We start from the raw sequence: 24,192 nt of genomic DNA, 5'->3' as shown, positions 1-24,192 counted from the left end.
TTGAAAGTTTGAAAGGGTTTTAAATCTTCTAAATCAAGTAAAATGACTCAAAATCTAGTAATTTAAGCATGCCAAAGCAAAATTCAACTTTAATCATATAAAATGTAATTTCCAAGCAGCAAAATTGTGGCCAGTGAAAATGCTGAGTGGCTAGTAACTTTGGAAAACCACTAGCCACAGTGGCTGGTGAGCAAAAAAGTTAATGTCGAGCCCTGATTGCATGTACAGTGAAAAAAATCTTCTTCCTGAAGCACTTTTTAATTTATTTCCTCAGCATATTAGGTCATATTGTTTATTGTTATGGCTGAATATTTGAACAGTGAAAATAATAATAAAACAGTTTTTGAACTTTAATGTCACTAATGCTGATTATTCATTGATTCATTTGAATTGAAATATTTTTAATACTTTCACAGCAAAAATTATGTATGCGATTAATTTAGATTAATTAATCACAGAGTATGTAATTAATTAGATACATTTTAATCGATTGACGGCCCTAGTTTTAACATGAACAGGATTTTAGTCCCTCTTTTCAGTCGGATTGTTTAAAATTTTTGATTTTTTTTTTTAAATCTTATATTTGTTATTCAGATGAACAATAATTTACTAATTTTTTTGGAGGATGATCACATGCCAATTAACCCTCTGGTGCTCTTTGGTCATTTCTGACCGGAAAAAATTCTGTTTTGAACACACACCAAAAAATTGGGGTCATGATTCGAGCATGCTAATTGGTCGTAAAAAAAAAAGAAGCGTTCACACTGTAAACCCTAATAAGTTGAGACTACTCAAATGATTTGAGGAAAGTGATTCCCTCGATTAATTTGAGTAATGGGGAAACTGATAACTCAATTTAATTGAGTTGACCTAATGTGGTCTCTTCAATAATTTAAAATACATTTTTAAGTACCAATAACTTAAAAAGGCAAACAGACTAAACTCAAATGATTTGAGGAAAGGGATTCCCTCCGTTCATTTGAGTAATGCACCGTAATGCACCGTAAAACTATTTGTTCAATTGTGCAATCAAGTTGTTCTTACTTAAACCGTTTAAGTTTTGTCAACTTAATTCTGTGATCTGAGGAAGTGTTCTCCCTGAGTGCATTGCGGCATGAATAAATGAATTGCTTCGTTTGACTATTTTTGGTTTTATTTGACTATTTGTCTTTTGTCAGTATAACCCCAATAACGACAGCAAATTAAATTGTCAAGGTCTTATTAATAATAAAAATAAAATAAATAAATAAAAATCCTTGTTACCATTGTTGTGTTTTGAATGCTGAATTTTGAAGTCTGTGTGTGACTCACTCAAGGCTGATCAATTGCTAGTCACAAATATAGAGGGAGTATATCAACCCAATTAAAAGATAATGCCATAAATATTAGCAATAATATGTTAAAAGATCATTATTTGACATGAAATATAGTTATATATTATTAATTCACACATATATATATATATATATATATATATATATATATATATATATATATATATATATATATATATATATATATATATATATATATATATATATATATATATATATATATATATATATATATATATATATATTAATTACTTCCCTTCTTTTGAAATCAAATAACTATGATTTCTTGTTGCATTGCTGCATTAATGAATTACAATAATATGAATGAAGTTCCAATTGCCCAACCAAAGGGAACACTATCAAAATTATGGTGAGAGGAAGTGGAGGAAATGAGTGAAAAGTCTATTAAAAATTGCCCCGCCTCAAAACACTTTGCCCGCCCACCCGCTTGTTTTTTGTTTAGTTTTTTTGCTTTGGCAAAATGGTACTCAAACCAGTCAAGTAATGTTTACTTGGGTTTTCTAAGTAACGAAGGCATAGCAAGCAAATAGTTCAGATTACTTAATTGTTTTAAGTGCATGCAACAAATCATTGGACATTAAGTCAAGTTTACTAAAAAGTCTTGGTAAGAACAACTGTTGGATTTTACAGTGCATTGTACACAGCAGTAAAGGGGTGACACTCTAAAACGTCTCGGTTACGTATGTAACCCTCGTTCCCTGAAGGAGGGAACGGAGACGTACGTCGGAACTGACCGACAAATTGGGATCTGTCTTCAGAGACCAGTCTACTTCGAGTGTATTAGAAACGAGCCAATTGTATTGGCATGCGGTCCACGCACCGCCCTGCACCGCGGGTATAAACACGGAAGTGGAGTACCGCATATTGCTTTTCCAACTGAGGAGTAGTGATGGGCAGACCGAGGCTTCGTGAAGCACTGAAGCAGTTGAAGCAAATGTGTCAGATTGTTTCGAAGCTTCGAATCAATCTGACACCCGTCTCTACGGCGCCATCTAGTGGTCACTTCCATGTGTTGATCTGAAATACCTTGACAATGATCCATGTAAAAAAAATAGTTTTTAACATCTGTCTGACAAGTACATGATCTTGGTTTTGTAACCTGTAGCCTCGTCATTGTAAAGAACTATATATATATTTGTTTGTTATACAAAATGAACATTAATAAAATAAATAAAGCCACAAGGTGTCACATTTGTCACAAAACATTTTTATTCAAAAATATGAATTGCTCTGCTGTTGAAGGACTCAGCTGACTTCTTTTTTTACATATAATTTCTCCAGCCTTTGAAAATTTGAAAAGATTTGAAAAATCCTCTCACAAGGGACACTTGTTGCTGGCATGCACAAATATTTTTGGATGATGTAAATACATGGATGATGTATTGTTGCAGAAGGCTAGCTGCCTATCACAATACACACATCTCACTTTATTTGGTGCTTCCAAATGGAAATGCTCCCACACCACAGATGTACGGCATCTCTTGCGTGCAGCCTCCAGTTTTATATATTCAATTAATATATCTATCTATATATCACCTATGAATCTATATCTATATAATTCTATATATCTAACTTATGCTGTGCTATCTATCTGTCACTATCTAACTTAGCCTATATGAATGTGTCACTATATCTATACTATATGTCACTGTCTATACCTATCAGTCAATATATCTAATTTAAATCTAGCCTAAATATAACTAACCAAAGCGCACTATAAATCTCACTGCTATCACAAAATCAATGCTATCACAAAATCACTCTCCTCTCACAAAAACCCACGAGGTGAAGATGGATTTACTTTACTTTTAAACTGTGGTGAATTAGGTTTACAGATGTGTGACTGTGTGGCTTGTTCCCGCCCCCTTTAATCAACGCAGTTTCGGAAGGCGCCACCTGATGAAGCACTTTGAAGCTTCATTTAGCCATAGTCACGTGACATGGGTGTTTCGAATCACAGTTCGGAGCAGTGTTTCGAAACATCTGCGCTTCGGGATCTCGGCAAAGCCCCGAAACGTCTGTTTCGCGTCTGCCATCCCTACTGAGGAGCCGAATAAGTGACTCGGCCCTTCAGCGGAAGCACAGCACCTGGCGACGGGACGTACGTCTCCGTTCCCTCCTTCAGGGAACGAGGGTTACATACGTAACCGAGACGTTCCCTTTCAGTCGGTCACGTTCGACGTACGTCGGAACTGACCGACGAATTGGGATCCCTACCAACACGCCAGAGATGCTGGCCCTTCCAGCGCCCTGCCTGAGCTCACTGGACCACTCCTATGTTGGAGTGGGAGTTAGGGCTCCCGGCAGGGAAGGTCAGTCACTGCTGTTCCTGCAAGACCCACTCTGCGTGACTACTGGATAACGCTGGGAAGCGTGCCAGTCTCAGGGAGATGGAACGCTGCGGAGCCACATCCTCCAAGGGAGGAGAGGTGGAATACTCATAAGGACTAACCTATCAGGGTAGTGCAACATATGGCAGTCTCTGGGGTGGATCCAACCTGGTCCCAGGGGGGAAAGAACACACCCAGAGATGACAGAGCGGGGCTCTGTCAAGGGAAAGACACGGGGCTAGCCGAGTAGGGTAGCAGGTACCGTGGAAATACACATATGGGGTCGCCGTGAGGGGACCAACACATATGGAACCCAGCCTACACACACGTTCCACAAGCATACGGGTGCAGGCCTGGCGTCTGACACCGAAGGGGTGACGGAGGAGCTCGACAGGGTTCACCATTTCTGGGGAACACAACTGGAGAAGATAAACGCACGAATCCGGCCATAGGCGGGAGTGGCGTAGCAAGCCGACACAGGAACGGGCACTTCATGTCTACCGGCCGTTGGAGGCGAGTACACGGGAAGAAACCGGCTCCACACGGAGGCTATAGAATCAAGCGAACGTGTTAGGTGTCGCCCAGCCCGCAGCTCTACAGATGTCTGTCAGTGAGGCGCCTTGAGCTAGCGCCCAGGAGGAGGCAACACTCCTTGTGGAGTGCGCTCGCAACCCGAACGGGCAAGGCACGTCTTGCGATTGGTACGCTAAAGACGATAGCATCCACTATCGAGTGGGCTAACCTCTGCTTGGAGACAGCCTTTCCCTTCTGCTGCCTCCATAACAGACGAAGAGCTGCTCTGAGGTCCTAAAGCTTTGTGTCCGGTCAACGTAAGCGCGAAGAGCGCGGACGGGACATAACAAAGCCAGGGCTGGGTCTGCCTCCTCCGAGGGCAGCGCTTGCAGGTTCACCACCTGGTCCCGAAAGGGAGTGGTAGGAACCTTGGGCACGTATCCGGGCCGGGGTCTCAGGATGACGTGAGAGTTACCGGGCCCGAATTCTAGGCAAAATTTGTAGACCGAAGCGCATGCAGGTCCCCCACCCTCTTGATTTAGGCCAATGCAGTCAGGAGTACCGTCTTCATAGACAGGATTTTTAACTCAACGGACTGCAAAGGCTCAAAAGGAGGGCCCTGAAGTGCTCTGAGCACCAGGGCTAAGTCCCAAGAGGGTAGCGAGATAGAACGAGGAGGATTTAGTCTCCTCGCACCTCTGAGGAACCTGACGATTAAGTCGTGCTTCCCTAAGGTTTTACCTTCAACTACATCGTGATACGCCGCTATTGCTGCGACGTACACTTTCAGGGTGGAGGGAGACAGCCTTCGCTCCAACCCATCTTTTAGGAAAGAAAGCACAACATTAATCGAACACTTCCGGGGGTCTTCTGGGGAGAAGAACACCACTCAACGAACAGGTTCCACTTCAGGGCATAGAGGCGCCTCGTAGAGGGGGCTCTAGCTGAAGTGATGGTGTCTACCACTGCCTGTGGCAGGCCACCTAGAACCTCCGCGTCCCGTCCAGGGACCAGACATGGAGTTTCCAGAGGTCTGGACGCAGGTGCCATAGAGTGCCCCCTCCCTGAGAAAGAAGGTCCTTCCTCAGGGGAATCGGCCAGGGTGGGGCTGTCGCGAGGAGTGTAAGTTCGGGGAACCAGGTCCGGTTGGGCCAGTAGGGCGCAACTAGCAAGACCTGCTCCTCGTCCTCCCTGACCTTGCACAGAGTCTGTGCTAGAAGGCTCACTGGGGGAAACGCATATTTGCGTAGGTCCCGGGGCCAGCTGTGCGCCAGTGCATCTGTGCCGAGGGTACCACTGGCAATGGGACGAGTCCGGAGTGGCAAACAGGTCTACCTGTGCGGCTCCGAAAAGGTCCCATATCAGCTGGACGCTCCGGGGGTGGAGTCGCCACTCTCCCGGAAGTGGACACTGACGAGAGAGCTTGTCGGCTGTCTGGTTCAGCACACCTGGGATGTGAATGGCACGAAGCGACCTCGGATGCTTCTGACTCCACAGGAGGAGGTGGCGGGCGAGTTGGAGCATGCGACGGGAGCGCAGACCACCCTGACGGTTGATGTACGCAACGGCCGGAGTGCTGTCCGTGCGGACCAGTACGTGTTTGTGCTGAAGCAGCTTCTTGAAGCGACTTAGCGCAAGACGTACTGCCATTAACTCCAGGCAATTGATATGCCAATGCAGCTGGGGCCCCTTCCACAGACCCGAGACTGCATGCCCGTTGTACGTGGCCCCCCAACCCGTGGCTGAGGCATCTGTGAATACCACAACATGCCTGGACACCTGTCTTAAGGGCACTCCGGCCCGTAAGAACGAGGGGTCGGACCAAGGGTTGAAGGTTTGGCGACAGTACGGGGTAACTGGGACCCGATACTGGCCGCTCTGCCACGCCCACCTCGGGACTCGGTCGTGTAGCCAGCGCTGAAGCGGTCTCATATGAAGCAATCCGAGCGGCGTTACCGCGGCTGCAGATGCCATATGCCCCAGGAGCCTCTGAAAGAATTTCAGTGGGACCGCCGTCCTGCTCTTGAATGTATTCAAGCAGTTCAACACTGACTGGACTCGTTCCTCTGTGAGGCGCGCAGTCCGATTGACCGAATCCAGCTCCACGCCGAGATAAGAGATCCTCTGCGTGGGACAGAGTTTGCTCTTCTCTCGGTTGACCCGAAGGCCCAACAGGCTGAGGTGACGGAGCACCAGGTCCCTGTGTTCGCACAACTGCTCCCGAGACTGGGCGAGTATAAGCCAGTCGTCGAGATAGTTGAGAATGCGAACGCCGCGTTCTCGGAGTGGAACAATGGCTGCCTCCACGACTTTCGTAAAGACGCGGGGCGACAGGGACAGCCCGAAGGGCAAGACTTTGTACTGATATGCCTTCCCCTCGAACGCAAAGCATAAGAACGGTCTGTATCGAGGGAGAATAGAGACATGAAAGTACGCGTCCTTCAGGTCGATCGCTGCAAACCAATCTTGGGGACGGATGCATTCGAAAATGCATTTCTGCATGCATTCTGCATTCTGGTTCCGGTGCACCAGAAAAGGAACTAGATCGGGGAATAAGCAATGGGACTCAACCCCTTTTGAGGTATCACAGTCTCGACCGCGCACCAGAGGACCGAGTGACGCGCTGGGTTGCCGTGGCAACCCCCGCTGTCAGCCGGCGCCAGACGGCACACGGTACGCTGAACGGTCGAGCCCGAACAACGCGCCGACGTGACCACGTTCTCCTGGGAGAACGCGGATCACCCACAAACGCAATCTCACATGTTTATATGCGAGAGAGATCGTGGCCGTCAAATGAGGACAGGAAACAACCGCATCCAGAAACACACGGTTTGAATGACATCTTGAAAAAGACGCAGGGTCAAACCGTGTTGCTCTTTTTAGAAGGAAATGCTCTTTTAGAAGTGCTGAAGCGCTCAGGGAGATGACCGCGGCTCACAGCAGTCCGATTGCAAGCCTGCATGTGAGCACTCAAGAACGGAAACGCCCAGCCAACCAACACAGGAACAAGTGTATGTTGCAGCGGCCGCTCGCTGACTCGCGCCATCACACCAGCACCCAGGTAAGAGAGCGATCCTCCTCGAGACTCGTTTAAACACTCTTCGCAGAAACAGCTTGATACAGCAAACCGTTCGGCTCCGAAGTTAAAAGCAATATGCGGTACTCCACTTCCGTGTTTATACCCGCGGTGCGGGGCGGTGCGTGGACCGCATGCCAATACAATTGGCTCGTTTCTAATACACTCGAAGTAGACTGGTCTCTGAAGACAGATCCCAATTCGTCGGTCAGTTCCGACGTACGTCGAACGTGACCGACTGAAAGGGAACATCAAGAGTGTGATATTGACACACACACACACACACACACACGCACCTATGAAAAACTGAAACTATGAACCACATTTAGAATTTTCAAAAATCACAGCTTTATCAGAATGATATGAAACTTGGTGACTTTTCTAGCATTAGGTATGTTAACACATGTTGAGGGCATGATTCGAGCGTCGTAAAAAAAATACTCCCACTTATGCTCTTCGGTCAAAAATGACCACCATAGGAAATTAATGGGAAATCTGTAAAAACACAAATTCACAGAATATATATATATATATATATATATATATAAAATAAAATATCTTAAACTTTATAATTAATAGTCTTTGAGATTTTTTAAATATATTCAAATCCATCACAAAAAAAAAAAATCTTTAAATGTGTTCATAAGAGAACTAGGGAATTCTCAAGCCTCTCCATAGAGACCTCCAGTGATTACACCCATGGTTGCATGATTTCTTAAATAATTCCAAAAGAGGGCGCTAATCTGCTTTCAAAAAAAAATATTTTGAAGGCCTAGTCTCTGTTTTAACCTGAAGTACTGCAATAATAAAAAAATAAAATAAAAAATACAACAAAAAATGTTTGTATAATTTTCAATGGAAAATATTGACCATAATTATTGTATAAATATTTAAAAATACAATAAAATAATCTCAAAATACAAATTTAAAAAGAAAAAATGTTGTTGAAGAAAAATAAATTTCATTGGTTTTACTGGGGTGGAGGAAGTTTAATTTTTAGGTGTCCGGTCACTTATGACCGGGAAGACAACCAATGCAATCCCTAAACGAAGAGCACCAGAGGGTTAAGAAAAATATGTATTTTTACAAGAGGGATATTTTTTTACGAGATATATTAAAATAAGGGCTTTGTCCAAAATACAATGTTGATATGGTTACAATGTAAAAACTAATTTTAATATTTTTTTTATAAAATTAATGACGGTAACAGGATTGACATCATAGTAACAGGACTGACCAGAGTAACAGGGATGACAGGACACACTTTCTACAGCATACACTGCACATATTTGTTTACATAATATTGTAATGTTTTACCTTTTTAAATTGCATTATATTGTCTTGCACTTACTTTGCATAGTTGTATTAGTTAAGCACATCACATTTCTAAGAGATCTAAAATGTTAAGGGTATTGTAATTAGACCCATGCGTCCATCTCTTTGTCTGTGTGAGTATATCCCCTCATAGAACATAAAATATATTAATCTGGTTAAATTATTATGCAAGGAAAAAGATCAGATCTTGGTCTTTCTATGATCATCTGAAAACAGACTAAGATCTTGATGCTGAAATGTGGTTTCTCTTTCTTGAACATTGCAAGATTGGGGGGTGGTTCTGCAGTCACCTTACTGCTCTTGTTTCTAATTGCACTTACATGGATACATTATTGACAATGAGTTATGGGAAAAATGATGGAGTTTTGAAGTTTTATTGAGACTGATCATCTTTCCCTGGTCATTAACATGTTAAAACCAACTGGAAGAATTAAAAGGATAGTTCACTTAAATTCTGTCATCATTTAGTCACCCTCATGATGTCCTAAGCTGTATGAGTTTCTTTTTTCTGCTGAACACAAAGGAAGTCTTCCATTGACTCCAAAAAGTGTATTAAAGTGCAAATATAAAATAAAATATAAATCAACACAATAATGTTAAAACTATTGATATAGTTAATACTATAATTAGCATGTAGATGCATGTACCAACAATACTAGCTAAAAATGTAACTGATGCTCATATGCCACCCACTCTGAATAATATAGGCCAGTGGTTCTCAAAGTGTGCTTATGAGTAGGCTGCCTCTAGTGGTACGCAGAGGAATCGCTAAATAAATGTTAAAACGCATACATTTGAATTTAATCTTTATTTGAGAAAAGTTTTTCTTTTTTTCTTTTCACAGTACAGTTTTAATTTAACTTTACAACACATTTTAATTTCATCATTATTTAATTATTTAATATACCTGCATGCAAGCGCAGTGTAGTGTTTATGTACAAACTGTGTATTTACAATGTTAAAGTGACTGACAACAATAAATATTCTTATTAGGAATAAATTGCCTCGTTTTTGAGCTGTGCAGAGCTGTAGCTGAATAGTTAGGCCTACTACGCTACTGTATTTTAATGTTGGTCACTATGGTGGTACTTGGAGAGACAAATATTTTCAGAGGTGGAACTTGGTAGGCCTATACAAAGTTTGAGAACCACTGATATAGCCATTAGGCATGGGACACAGATAAAATTATTTATATTTAAAAAATAAATAAAAATAATGTATACTTATGCCAAAACATTGCTTAACAATGAGAATATACTCATAACTATATTCAAATGTGATTTTTGTATTATTTTGTCTTCAGTTTGCAAATTAAAAGTCCTGCTGAACAAGAACAATCATATCGAGGGACAGGGCAAAAACCTTACCCATATCAATATAAATGCAATTTTAATTACTTAAACTAATATTTAATTGACTTTAATTTAATGTAATATTGAGGAAACAATATATAGTATTATTAAATCACAAATGTAGGCTGTGTGTTGTAGTAATTCTATGTCTGATTATTTCTTAGGAACACATTTGTTTGGGGGGGGGGGGGGCTATTTGTGATCATTGAATGTTAAATTTGAAATCATAGTGGCCACAGGCATATATATATATATATATATATATATATATATATATATATATGAAATTTTTACATTTTTGGTTTACTTAAAATAACATTAGTTCAGTCTTATTGTTATTAATGCTATTTAAATATTATATTAATCGTTAACATCAAATGGGTCGAATATTTTTAAGTTAAAAATGTGTAGCTGTATATTTAGGTATTGTATAGGCTAATAGAAATTGGGAAAATGTGTTCATAACAAGTAATGCACTGTGATGACATAATGCTTTTACAGTTCACAGGGAAAGATCATTATGGACGTTTTTCACGGTTCTGTGTCTACTGGTAATCATGTGTTGTCTGGTAAGTTCATTTATCACAACGGCATCTTTTAAAATGGCAGGATTTTTTCTACCGGCCTCCTAAATTCTTCAAATTCAAAATCAATAATGCTTAAACTAAAATAGCATATACAAAATATTGGGCACCATTCGGATGTAAACAATTTTGACAGCAAAATTCTCCATGATATGCTAAATAAATAAATTACTGGCTATAGTTGCATTACTTTCACAGTAAGTTATTGAGAAATAGATCATTGTGAAATGACAGTTGTATACTGTGACCTCACAGTAGATATTCCATGGTATTACTGTGATTTAGCAGTATGCTGCTGTATGGTTAGTTTAAACTGTAATATAAATGCAACTCAGTAGCCAGTAATGTACTGTTCATTTAGACTTAAAAATTATTGTATACTGTAAATGTGACATTTTTATTTGTTAAAATATCCCATCAGTAACCTAAACCATTGAAAACACATTTTAAATTTAAATAAACACAAACACATGATCAATTTGATTTATTTTGCAGTTTAATAAATTCTGTCTAAACTTTCCAGCAAAGAGGCTCAGACAGTCATATTCAGTGACCATATACATAACACAATATATATATTATAGTAAAATGTTTTTTATTCCTGTTGACAAAGCTGAATTTATCATTAGGCTATTACTCTGTCCCATGATCCTGCATAAATTTTTCTAATATGCTGTATTTTTCGTAAAAAAAAAAACTTCAGGACCAATATAATTTTTAAAACTGAATTTTTAAACAATTGGAGCTCTATTCCATAAAATGACAGATGTCAAACTCCTGAAAGGACAAATATTATAACTACTAGAAAGGCACCATAAACAGTCCACATTCTGCACTTCATACTAAGTCTTAGAGCATAGCATTGCATTATATGTGCTGATTTTATGGTAGGTATTGAACTTTAGTGATATTAAACTTCCCTGTATGGAAAATATTTATAAATGTATTATATAACATAATTATATGGACTCCTTATACACTATTTGTTTTTTTGGTGTCTTTTTGGAGTCTCCAATGATCCTTGAAGCTTGCAGAAAATACAGTTTTGTGAGAATCACCCATCAATCTGATTGTTTACTTTGGATATAGCAAATTATGACAATGTGTTTAATAAGATAAATGGCGTATGTTTAATTTCACGATAAGCGTGTGATTAATCGCAATTAAAAACGTTAATCTATTGACAGCCCAAAAAAAAAATATATATATATAATATATAATATATAAACACAATTCAAATTAAGTTTAATGTACAGTCAGGTTAGCATATATTCTGCATGATTTAAGCAGTGGTGGGCTACTCTGGCCCTCAGCATCCACTGTCCTGCAGATTTAGCTTCAACCTCAAACCAACCTGCCTATAATTATCTATAAGTAAACCTGAAGACTTTTTTGTAATTAGCATGCGTCCATCTCTTTGTCTGTGTGAGACAAAAAAAATTTCAGGCATGCTCGATTAGGTAAACTCTCCATTTCAAAAGGGCCAGAGTTGCCCATTCCTGATTTAAATTTACAAAGCAGCAGTCAGTACATTATATAATACACATTGAAGCTTTATGTATATAATATTGCAGCACATAATATTAGCCAAGTACTGAACAAAAACTATTTTATCCATATCAACAGCAACCTTTTAAACAGCAGGTCTTTAAAAATATATTTTAGAAAGGCATGGTCTCTACTTAGCCTTTGCCAGTGATGCTAGATTTCTTTTAAGACAACATACTCTTCTGTCACTTGTTTCAAGAGCATCACTTGTGATAACATGTATAATTTAAAATTGTTAAAATACGGCAATACAAATTTCATGGTAAAAATTAAGAAATAGGTACAGAGGCACAAGACTTACCATGCTTATGAAGCACCCATGGCCATGCAGTTCTCAGAGACTGGAGTCTTTTTCCTGTAGAATCTTCTGAAGTGTGTGTCTTCTCTTGCTATCCATCTTAAAACAAAAATGCAATGTGTAGTCTGTGAAGTAAAAAGCCTTGTATCAAGCCAAAAAAACTAACCAGATATTTCACATAATTGAAAAGAACATTTACTATTTGATTCCTAATATATGCCACAACTCATTATCTTCCAAAGCTACCCAGAACCATCCATGGTCTACAAATCAATAGAGAAATACCTGGAGTTTATACCAACTAAATGCTTTTTATCACACTTGTCTGCTTTTATCTAAGACAAACAGACGGTGCCGTTTTTAAGAACTGAAGGCCAAATACTTCAATACAATGGACTTGCGCACTTTTCTGTCTTCTTCGGGCACAATATGGCCATGTTCCTTCCTCACCCTAAACAAAGGACTTATTCGATTAGCTTGCTTCGATATAATGTCTGGTCTTTCTTCTCTGCTGCAAAACAAGAAAGTCTCACTTACTCTGTGCAGTTACTATTGTTTTTGAAACATATAAAATAAGACAGTTACAATAAAGTTAATTTACCATATGATTCAGGGGAGCATTTGATGAGTAAATACTGATACTTAAAACATTCTAGAAACTTTACCTGAAGGGCTGATTACGGCAAGATTCGCTGCAACTCACTAGTAGCTCTTGTGAGGGTTGGCTCTTAAAAGAACTGTTGAGCTTGATATTGTAGAGATTTAAAGAATAATTCAAAAAAATACAATAAAAGTAATCTGCAAGTAATCCTGCAAGACAGGAAATTTCATTATATTGCATGCAAGTTGTGATAACTCTGTTTCTTTCTGTAAAAAGTTTTGCATAATTAAATGTTAAATACATTTAATGTAACAAGTTCACTGATATGTGTGCATTTCCATTATTAAAAGTATATATTTAATAACATGTGAATTTGTTTAAAAATGTTGATTATTCACTTGATCTTTTGATCACGTAAATTATTTACACGCTAACGGGACGTTATCAGCAGTGCAAATGATCTGATTATGACAAAATAATTGAATATCTGATGTCATGTGAGCATTTCCACTTTTGCAAACAGAGGTAGGTTATGAGGAGTGAAGAGACATGTAACATTACATGAACAGACAGGGCCCAATTTGTAATAATTTTAAAGAATACATTGGACTTAATATAAACTTTCTGGCAGTGTGTGGGACATCCGACTACTTTCCAAGAAGGGGCGCAACTGATTTACAAAAATCATGATAAATATGTACAGGAATTGAGGCTGTAGCCAATGGCAGGAGTCGGAGTAAAAGCTGCAGGATTATGTTCATTAACAAAAGCTTATACTTATGTAAGATATTACATCTGATAGGAAAAGAAAAAATCCTCTGTTTAGGAAAATTTTCAGTTGATAAAATATAATTATTTCCAATGGCTGTTGTAAACAGTACGCAACAGCAGATGGCACTGTTGTCGATACTTTGAAGCTTTTCCATGCACAATCAGGGAAAGCCAGAGCTTCATGAGGGTTTATTTCTGTATTACATGGGGTGAAATCCGTTAATATGGAAGCTAAGTACCACCCACCAATACTAGAGTCTGTCTTCAACAAATCAGGGAAGTCATCCAAACTAATTAATATTCATGAAGCATGCAGTCCCAGATTCCCAGTATAGTTCACACGCAGACTAACCATTTAAGGAAAACTCCCTTGGAATATCAGGCTACTTTTACAATTGCAAATCTTCAAAAGCATGCCTTCAAAAAATAAAATGGAGCTTGAAACTCAGGAACAACACTGTAAGTTATTTTTTAATACTTCTTGGCATTTGTTTTTTCACTGACATAATATAAAAATAATATATAAACATCCTATAAATATAATTTAATTTATGCCGTAATAATGAATTTGGTTACTGATCAACAAACAATTATTATATTGATATTATCCATTTTAAACGACAGAACAGCACATCTTTCAACGTATAGCTTGTAGTACAAAATAATTCCAATGTCACACTTAATATTAATAAGATATAAGGACACAATCACAGTTAAACTCTGTGGATCAGCACATATGCTGCTGAATGAAATCTTAAAAAAGAAAAAGAAACAAGAAACCCCACATCTAGGCTATATAAACACTATTTGGATTGTTATATTATCAGTGATCCTGTGGTAATTTGCCATTGCTAGCAACCACTGTTAACAAAAAAGTTTTATTCTGCCCTATCATGGGGCCACAGGCATATATCTTACACTTTTACATTGTTGATTTACTTCAACATTAGTTCAGTCTTATTATTATTATTAATGTTATTTAATAATAAATAGTAATCATTAGCATTAAATGGGTCGTATATTTTTAAGTTACAAATGTGTAGCTATATATTTAGGTATTGTATAGGCTAATAGAAAATGGAAAATGCAATTTTTTCATAACAAGTAGCCTAATACACTGTGACGACACATAATGCTTTTACAGTTCACAGGGAAAGATCATTATGGAAGTTTTTTAAGGTTCTGTGTCTACTGGTAATCATGTGTTGTCTGGTAAGTTCATTTATCTCATATTTTAAAATGGCAGCATTTTTTTTCTACAGGCCTCTTTAATTCTTAAAATAAAAAATCAATAATGCTTAATCAAACTAAAATAGCATTTTTAATATAAAATATTGGGTACCATGCGGATGTAAACAATTTTGACAACAATATTCTCCATGATATGCTAATAAATACTCTATATTAAGATGGACTGAAAGGTGTAAGTTAGCGGGTTATTGTTATTGTAGGCTACTATAAATTATTTTGAACTTCTCAATGTTGTCTATGGCTATACTATTTTCCAAGTAGCAGATGTCAGAAAGATGCTTGTTTGTCTTGAGAACTATAATTTGCTTGCTTTTAATCTGGTTACTCACAGTATTCTGCAGATGTGTATGTTAGCTTTACATTGCTTGATATCGTTGAAAACGTTTTATGATATGAAAGTAATTAAAATGATTTCAAATTAATTATAACTATCCTAAATATAGCCTATTAAATTGTTGCACATATGGCGCGAGCGCACTTTAGAGCGAACAGCTCATGTCTGGTCTATTATCTTTGTGGGCACTCTCCATAGACGTAATAGTTTTTTATACTGTACAAACTGTATATTCTATCCCCTAAACTATCTTTGTACCCCCGACATACCTCAGTCATACCTCTAAATGGGTATCACAGAAACGTTCTGCATTTTTACATTTTCAAAAATCATTCTGTATGATTTATAAGCTTGTTTCCTCATCGGGACCTCAATTTAGGTCTCTACGGTGACACAAGTCCCCATGTGAATACAGGTTCAAGCCCTCACACAGGATTGAAAAACATGTATAGCCTACATTTTTAACAATTTATTTAGGTCCACTTAAAATAAATGATTTACAGGGACATAAATATTATAGATGCAGTTAAATACATGTACAAAATCATGGACCTGTGGCATACAACAGGTCTTCACAATATTAAGCATATTTCTCAGTTGTTATGGTTATAAGAATGCGGAAACATGGATGGTTTTACACAATCATTTTTTTTGCATTTTCACTGAAGGTGAGAAATGGTTTGATATGTCTTTCACTATAAGGTACACTATTCTGTCGTGGCGTGCTATGTACATTCCCTTGTAAGCATGGCAGCCATTCAAGATGTGTGACAATGTTTCAGTGATCTTTTCTGTCGTGTGATGTAAACAATTATGGACCTGGGTTGTAAGAAACCAGATAGAAAGGCTGTGATCTAAGAGTCTGTAATCTGGCTTTTACTGTGAAAATGGCAATGTCCTCACTGAGTGCAGTATTCTTAAGAAACACGTGAGAAACAGATTTATCAGCAGAGGAAAGACATGCAAGTTTTTCCTGAAGTTTCAGTGCAGCCCAGTGTTGTTTTTGATGATGTTGGTGTAAGTCCAAGAGAGTTCGCCTGGGCATCTTTGGATTTTAGCGGGTGGCTATGATCACCGTTTGTGGCTGTTGCTCAGGGGGTCAGTAATAATATCCTCTGAGACCCTCACAGTCCCAGAGTCAGACCGCGCCCACTCCAGTGATACTACAGTTCAGACACAAAGGTCGTTCAGGTCCAGCCAGTTTGACCAGACTCCAAAGCCAGAATGGGTGTCAACTGTCCCGCTAGGTTTTCTTTTGAAACCAAGGAAGAGGGGCTCTAACTCCCTGGCCAACCATATTGTAAGTGTATGTCTCATGAAGACAATATACACGATACAGGTTTTGTTGCTACTGTGAACACTGGACATTTATCTTTTTTTTTTAACTGTACCACCTGTTCCTTCCACTCCTCCTCTCATACAGAACAGCACCCAGGATAGAAAAACATGTATACACACACACACACACACACGCACACACTAGTAATGGGTGATAGAAATGATATACAAAATAAATTATACAAAATTGGCCTACGATAGATTTTTTTATTCTATTGCATAATCGCGATAATGCATGTTGATGACGCAATCTACCCGCACAATTTAGAGCCACGAGCTGCAACTGGCTGCAATGCATCATCGTATTCTTCATCTTGAGTAAACATGGCTGAAAGCGAAAAAAAAAGGTCGGTGCAACATCCATTATTTGGACTTTGTTCGGATTTAAGCCGTCTGACAAGCAGCAGCAAACTATACTTTGTAGAGTGTGTGGGGCAACAGTTCCGGCTAAGAGAGGCAGAGGTGGAAAGTAACAAATTACATTTACTCGCGTTACTGTAATTGAGTAGTTTTTCTGCGTACTTCTACTTTTTAAAGTAGTTTAAAAAATCTGTAATTTTACTTTTACTTAAAGGGGCTATATGCGTTTTTCTGAAATTTAAACTCGCGACTGACACCTGTGGCCAAAAAACAGAACTGCTCTTATTTTCTGCTCGCTCTCGCAGCGGTGGTGACGTCACATCCGCAGACAGCGCGGGAAAAAACGACCCGCCAGAAAATAGGAAAAATAGGATACAGGCTTATAGGTGCACCCACTGTGAGCGGACAAGGTGTCAGAATGATCATCAGGAGATGTTTGAGTCATAAATGGTAAAATAAAAAGGCTATTGTTACGTTTATTTTGGGGAAAAAGTTGCATATAGCCCCTTTAAGTATGTTTTGTTTGAAGTATTGTACTTCGCTATATTTTAAACCACATCCGTTATTGAGTAAAAATAAATAATACAAAGGGGGGAAAAACGCGATCCGGAAACGACTGCATTGAATTGAAGGCGGGAGAACGCGCAAAAATCACAAAAAGATGGAGACGGACGGAGAATACAGACGTCAGACCCAGCTGAAAGCGAAACGCCGTCGTGAACCCCTAGATAGTATCGAAAAACTTTGGATATAGACAAAAAATAGCCAGGTGTTGTCCTGGAGGATATCAAATTAGCAAAAAAATGTTGATGCAAAGGAGGAAACACATAGAACATGTTCGGGAACACCATTCCTCTGTGCAGATAAAGGTAAGTTTATAACTTAAGGCCAAATGTTTTCTGTGATGCAGAGGGAATCCCGGAATTACCTACAGTATAACGCAGATGTCACGTAAAACACGCAAACTGATGGATGAATGAATATATCGACAGTAGAGCTGTACAATAAATCAAATCGCGACATGGTCTGTGAATATTAAAGCTCAAAACACTGCTATATGAATATATGATCATCTGCTTGTTCTGTCTCTGTGTGAATGAGCAACGCCGTTTCGTCTACTAGCCTACATACTTAAGTAGCCTACGCGATGCTCGTCGTGTTAAACGTCTCAAAAAACATATTTGGGCATGAACATACAGTATGAACATTTCCAGAGCTGATCTGAGACCCCCTAATGAACATTTTCATCATTTTATTTGATTAAAAGCCCTTATCAAATACACTCTGAAACAGATCTTCCCTGAAATAGGTCCTCACTAAAACCCGGTATAACTAGATCAAGTTTTTACAGAAATATATTACTATTGTAGGCCTATAGAATACTTGTCAAAATAATAATAACAACAATAATAACATTACATAATTTAAACATTATTTAAGAATATATTTTTAAATCCATGGTTTAATTTAGTAAAACAGCAGTGCTTTGCCCAAAAAATGAAAGGAAGTGTTTGATTACCACCGTTTTGGTAATATATTTGTATTAAATCATAAAAAGAAGAATTTCTTAGGACTCTATTATTCTTAAAGTTGTTAATCTAATTCATAATAATTTATTTAGTTCATTAGACATGTTTTATTGAAATTTTAATAAAAAAAAAAAATGGTTTCAAGTTTGTTATAATAAAGCATTTGTTCAACCAAAAAAAAATATAATAATAATGATAATAATAACCATAATTTAATAATACAGTTTATTTATTAAATAATTAATACAGTGATGCTGTGAAACTGAGGTTTTCATATCATAAAAATCTCATTCTATTACAACCCTACACGGGAGAGTCCCCCACCCCGCTGTTAAAAAAAGTAACTCAATAACTTTTACTCTGAGTACATTTTAAATGAACTACTTTTTACTTTTACTTGAGTACATTTTTAGACAAGTACTTTTACTTCTACTTAAGTAAAATTTCATTGAAGTAGTAGTACTTTTACTTGAGTAGAATATTTTGTTACTTTTTCCACCTCTGAAGAGAGGTAACACGACTAATCTGTTTTACCACCTCAAATAATTGCCCAATACTGGTAGTATTTCTCCAATTCACAGTATCCGTTCCTTTATTAACAATACACCAGTTTTCATTTCATTAAGAGAACAAAATGTTTAAAGCCAAATACGTTACATTAGGCTGCAGGTAAGAAACGTTGTTTGAAATATGTTTTTATTTAAAGTATCTGTGCATTACACAAAATAATATTATTCGCCTAATATTGAAAATATTGTCAGTACAGTGTCTGTTCCTTATCTAAAGAGACACCAGTTTTTCCTTTTCTCTGCATCTTGGTGGCATTTAAGAACCAAGGACTGATTTTACCTGTATCTCCATCATTTAAAAAAAAAAAAGCACCCCAGAAAAAGGGCAGGTGCTCAAGCCCCCTTTGATGTCCCCAATTATGCTCCTTGTGTTGCTTCTCATCCCCAGGCTACTCAAAGGCACTTCCTCAACGGTCACCCCTCCAGTATGAATCTGGAGGTGATAGGGTGAAGGTGATAGCATCTCTGTCCTACTCGCTAGAGCTGTAGGAATAGGCAACCTTTAGCCAATTAGGCTAAGGTTATATAGCTTGGCCCTCCCCAATTATTAATTGGGTATTGAAGGACACTAATAAAAGAAATGGGGTATGATGACATATGATGACGTGTTTAGTAGTGGTGTCCCATTTCTTAGGGGAATATTTTCACCCCTACAGGGTAGGGGTAGGCGAAGGGGTATAACATAGAATTGGGATTGGACCTAAGTCTGGACATTAGTCTGTTGAGGTGTTACCTCGGTAAGGCTGTTCCTAGAGTTTAAGAGGTAGTAACGGATTAAAGGTCTTTGCACACTGAGTCCGAAATTCTCAGATACCTACAATTATTTATACAAATTTTATTGTATCAAAAATACTACAAATATTATTATATCACAGCTATAATTATAGCACACCAAGTCCCTGTAAACCGTGTGTGTGTGTGCGCACGTGCAAATCCATACCTTTAGACATAGGCTGTCAGTCTCTGTTCAGGATAAATTGATTCACGGAAATTTGTGGTCTTCTTTTTAATATGTGGCTCCAGTATCGCTAGCAAAGCATAAAACGGAGCCACTGACCTTCTGAAGTAAACTTTGAATCGGTCTGGATAATCCGGCAACGCTCCAGAGGTGGAACTCTCCTTCCTCTCTACGCAATCGCAGAAGTGGATGGACCCAATATTTCGTCTTTTTCGAAAAGAATGGCATTTTGTGTTGTTTTGCGTTTTTTTTCCGTATCGCATTCATTAATACGCATCGGACTCAGTGTGCAAAGGCCTTAAGAGTGTGTTGTGTTGAGATGCCATATCCATCCGTTGTCTGGTTCAGCTTAATGCGCTGTTACTGACAACCTATAGCTACGTAAAACAAGAGGGTAACAAACTCCACTTTAATTTACAGCCTGTAGATTTATACTTATCCTGTAACTACATGTGACGCCTGATGGCATTCCCATAGCGTCAATGTTATGATGAAGCGTCTTTTTTCCCTTTTCAGGGAACAGGGTGATATATATATATATATATATATATATATATATATATATATATATATATATATATATATATATATATATATATATATATATATATATATATATATATATATATATATATATATATATATATATATATATATATATATATATATATATATATATATATATAACCCTAGATGCTAGTTTAATTTACAAGCATGATTCATACGAAGACCATCTTTTGATTAATAATATTTTTTTGTATTTGTAGGTTGTATGGTCTTATATAGGTAATGAAAGGAAGAAACACCCTCCACCCAGCTTTTTGTCTCAGCACGTTGCAGGCCTCTATACAAACTCCACTTCTTCAGTACTCAGTTCAGAAGAGTCAAGCTCATTTTACTCTGAATTTGGAATAAATTTAGACGACTACTACAGGTTACAGAGCGCTGTTTACTGGGCCGGGCCTGACAGAGCAATCACAAGTGTGTCCATGAGTACTAGTCCAGGCCATACCAAATTCATCATTCAGGACCTGAAAGAGAGCTATCAAATTGGTGAGGAGCTTTATGTTACAGTACACACAAAGGATTTTGACAACAAATCCAAAGGTTATGGAGGGGACTTTTTTCAAGCCAAGCTATTCTGGTCTAAAACTAAGGTCAGTTATTGTACACATTGGATTAACTAAAACTACCTTACTGTTATATTTATCTCCCTGGGTCAGAGAGTTATACTGAGAATGTTCCTTTGTCACAGGCCAGTGTTTTTGGGGAGGTGGTGGATCTGCTCAATGGCTCCTACTCTGTGCGTTTCCTCCTGCCGTGGGTTGGCGAGGCACAGGTGGCTGTGCGTCTAATTCACTCCAGTGAAGCTGTGCAAGTCCTGAAGCATCACAGAGATACTGACTCTGACAGAGTATTCTTTAATGGATATTATGAGGGACCAGGACCAAATAAGACCAGGCTAAGTGAAACAGTGAAGTGTAATGTAAAGTGGGACAAGAATGGACTCGAGCATATGGGAACAGGAGACTTCTGCTGTGAATACAACGATCCCCGAACCGGAGAAACTTGGCGCTGCCAGAGACCCAAATCGCTGCCATGCAGTGCCCTTGTGTACCACTCTATGGGTGGTTATAGAAACCGCCTGACTGTTGAGGAGAAAATGCTTATGTGAGATTAAAGAACTCTTGATTGACTGTTAATTTGATCTATTTGATGCATTGATGGAAGGAACTATGACAATCATGTTCTCTTTGGCAGGACTCAAACTAACAAAGGTATCAATGGAGATAAAAGAATCATCAAAATTTTCCATTCCAATGCAAATGGAACTATTGGTATGTTGTTCAATTTAACCAAGCAAAATATTACAGTACAAGAATGCAGAGCTGCCGGGAGTTGTTATAGTTGTTACATAATTCATTTTCTTACATTTAGACAATGCAAGTCAAATAAAACTTCCAGTTCAGGCACATTTTTGAAAACATTTGACATAGAACGTTTTTTTTTTTTTTCATCCTGCAGATGTTACAGAGAAATGTCGTCCTGGTTTACAGACTCCAGTTCCGGCTGGCTTTTACCTGAATGATGTGTGGACATCATTTGTCTGTAGCACCCGCCATTTTACAACCCAAATGATAACAGAGTGCCTGAAAGACAAACACATCTACATGATGGGAGACTCTACTATGAGGCAGTGGTTTGAGTTCTTTGTGAAAGCAGTACCAAGTGAGATAGTTGTTTATTTTTTATTATAATTATACTTTATATACAGTGTATAGACAGTTATTGTGGATCTGTTTTTCAGCCCTGAAGCAGATGAACCTGCATGTCCAATATCAGTCAGGTCCGCTCATTGCAGTGGATGTGATGAACAACATTGACTTACACTGGAGGGCTCACGGCGTTCCTTTGCGCACTCTGAAATCAGCAGTTGCTGATCTGCACTACATCAGTAATGAGATCGATGACCTGTCTGGAGGATCCCACACAGTCATTATCTTCAATCTGGGGCCCCATTTCACCACATACCCTCTGGATTTCTTTACCCATAGAGTGTTGAGGATCCGCAAAGCTGTTCTAGCATTGTTACAGAGGGCACCTGCTACTACTGTTGTAATCAAGACTGTCAACACTGGCTATAAGGTAACATTATAGGCCTTTATTACACTTCAAAAGCGGAAGCTTTGTTAGTTAGTTCACGGTGCATTAACTAATGTTAACAAGATTTTAATAATGCATTAGTAAATGTTGAAATTAACATTAACGAAGATAAATAAATGGTTTATCAGTGCAGTTCATTATTAGTTCATGTCAACTAATGTAGTTAACTAATGAACCTTATTGTAAAGTCACATTAAAGAACATTAGAATTAGACATTTAGATTGCTTTGCAATATTGATGTTTATCGTAAAATTTTCAAAGTTAGTTACATTTTACATACAACTGCCCATTGACAATAATACAGGTGGAAAATCAATTACGCTACTAATTGGAACTGGATGTGACAACATATGGACTGTGATAAAGGTCTATAGAGTGCTCAAACACAACACTCAAAAAAAAAATCTATATGGCACTAAAAGTGGTTCTTCGTTGTAATCATAGAGGAACCACTTTTGGTGCTTTATAGCACCATATCTTAACATGTTCTGTATATGGTAGCAGTGCTATAGCACCTTAGTCAGTGGTGCTAGCACCTTAGCAAAAGAACCGGTGAAGAACCACCGAAGCACCAAAATTGGTGCTATACAGCACTTAAAAAGGTTCGATTACGAGCCAAGAACCACTTTTAGTGCCATATAGAACCTTTTTTTTTTTTTTAGAGTGAATGAAGCCACAATGAAGCCACTCCGATGCATGTTTATGAATGATATTGTGTTTTTCTGTCTCTATAATAGGATATTTTTGGCAGTGACTGGTATTCTCTACAGTTGGACAGAATTCTGCGCTGGGCTTTTCAGGATGTTGGTGTTTATATTCTAGATGTGTGGCAAATGACTGCATGTCACTACAGCAAAGAGAACATTCATCCTGGCCCTATCGTCATTCAAAATGAGATTGACATTTTACTCTCTTTTATTTGCCCTTACTGAATTTAAATTAAATTATTTTGACAATTTGTTTGGTCAATAACTCTTACTACAAGATAAAAATTATGTTTGAAAAAAACCCCCCAGAGAAATATTGTTTGACTATGTCCAATTATAAACCACTCCTTGAATCTCCACTACAATCTTTTTTTAAAGAGTGGTTTAGTACATGTACTCATTTCTATATCATCCTCAAATTCGAAACTTAACTTCTTTAGGCGCTCATACTCCAAAAAGTCCATAAAATATATGGGGGTGGGGGTGTTACTGGTAAGAGGTTTATTTTCTGTTTTGGGTTTGTCATGTGTTTTAGTTATGTTTCCTTGATTTCAGTTTGTTTCCATGGTTTTTGATTGAGTTGATTATCATTTGCACCTCATTTAGTTAATTTCTCTGTGTATTTAAGCCCTGTTTTGTTCAGTTTGGTTGTCCATTATCGTTGCACAATACCCGGTTGTTTTGTTTCTTTTGTGTTAATAAACCTTTATACTGCTCT

The 24,192-nt window shown here is 38.1% G+C and overlaps 1 protein-coding gene across 1 annotated transcript in view; it reads left to right on the top strand.

The window, feature by feature from the left end:
- The window catches only part of LOC307131127 (NXPE family member 3-like), a gene marked incomplete at both ends in the record, with an annotated part of 33,724 nt that extends 10,025 nt beyond the window's left edge, over positions 1-23,699 (top strand). The window contains 7 exons of the mRNA XM_079824616.1: positions 19,533-19,583; positions 20,870-21,259; positions 21,358-21,773; positions 21,864-21,940; positions 22,128-22,331; positions 22,411-22,748; positions 23,505-23,699. Coding sequence (XP_079680742.1) covers positions 19,533-19,583; positions 20,870-21,259; positions 21,358-21,773; positions 21,864-21,940; positions 22,128-22,331; positions 22,411-22,748; positions 23,505-23,699 — 1,671 coding nt within the window. The remainder of the gene's footprint in view (positions 1-19,532; positions 19,584-20,869; positions 21,260-21,357; positions 21,774-21,863; positions 21,941-22,127; positions 22,332-22,410; positions 22,749-23,504) is intronic.
- Between the last annotated feature and the right edge of the window lie 493 nt (positions 23,700-24,192).

The sequence above is a fragment of the Gobio gobio genome (genome assembly GCF_949357685.1).
Source record: "Gobio gobio genome assembly, chromosome: 8".
In the NCBI taxonomy this organism is placed as follows: Eukaryota; Metazoa; Chordata; class Actinopteri; order Cypriniformes; family Gobionidae; genus Gobio; species Gobio gobio.
This window is presented reverse-complemented; position numbering and strand designations above follow the sequence as displayed.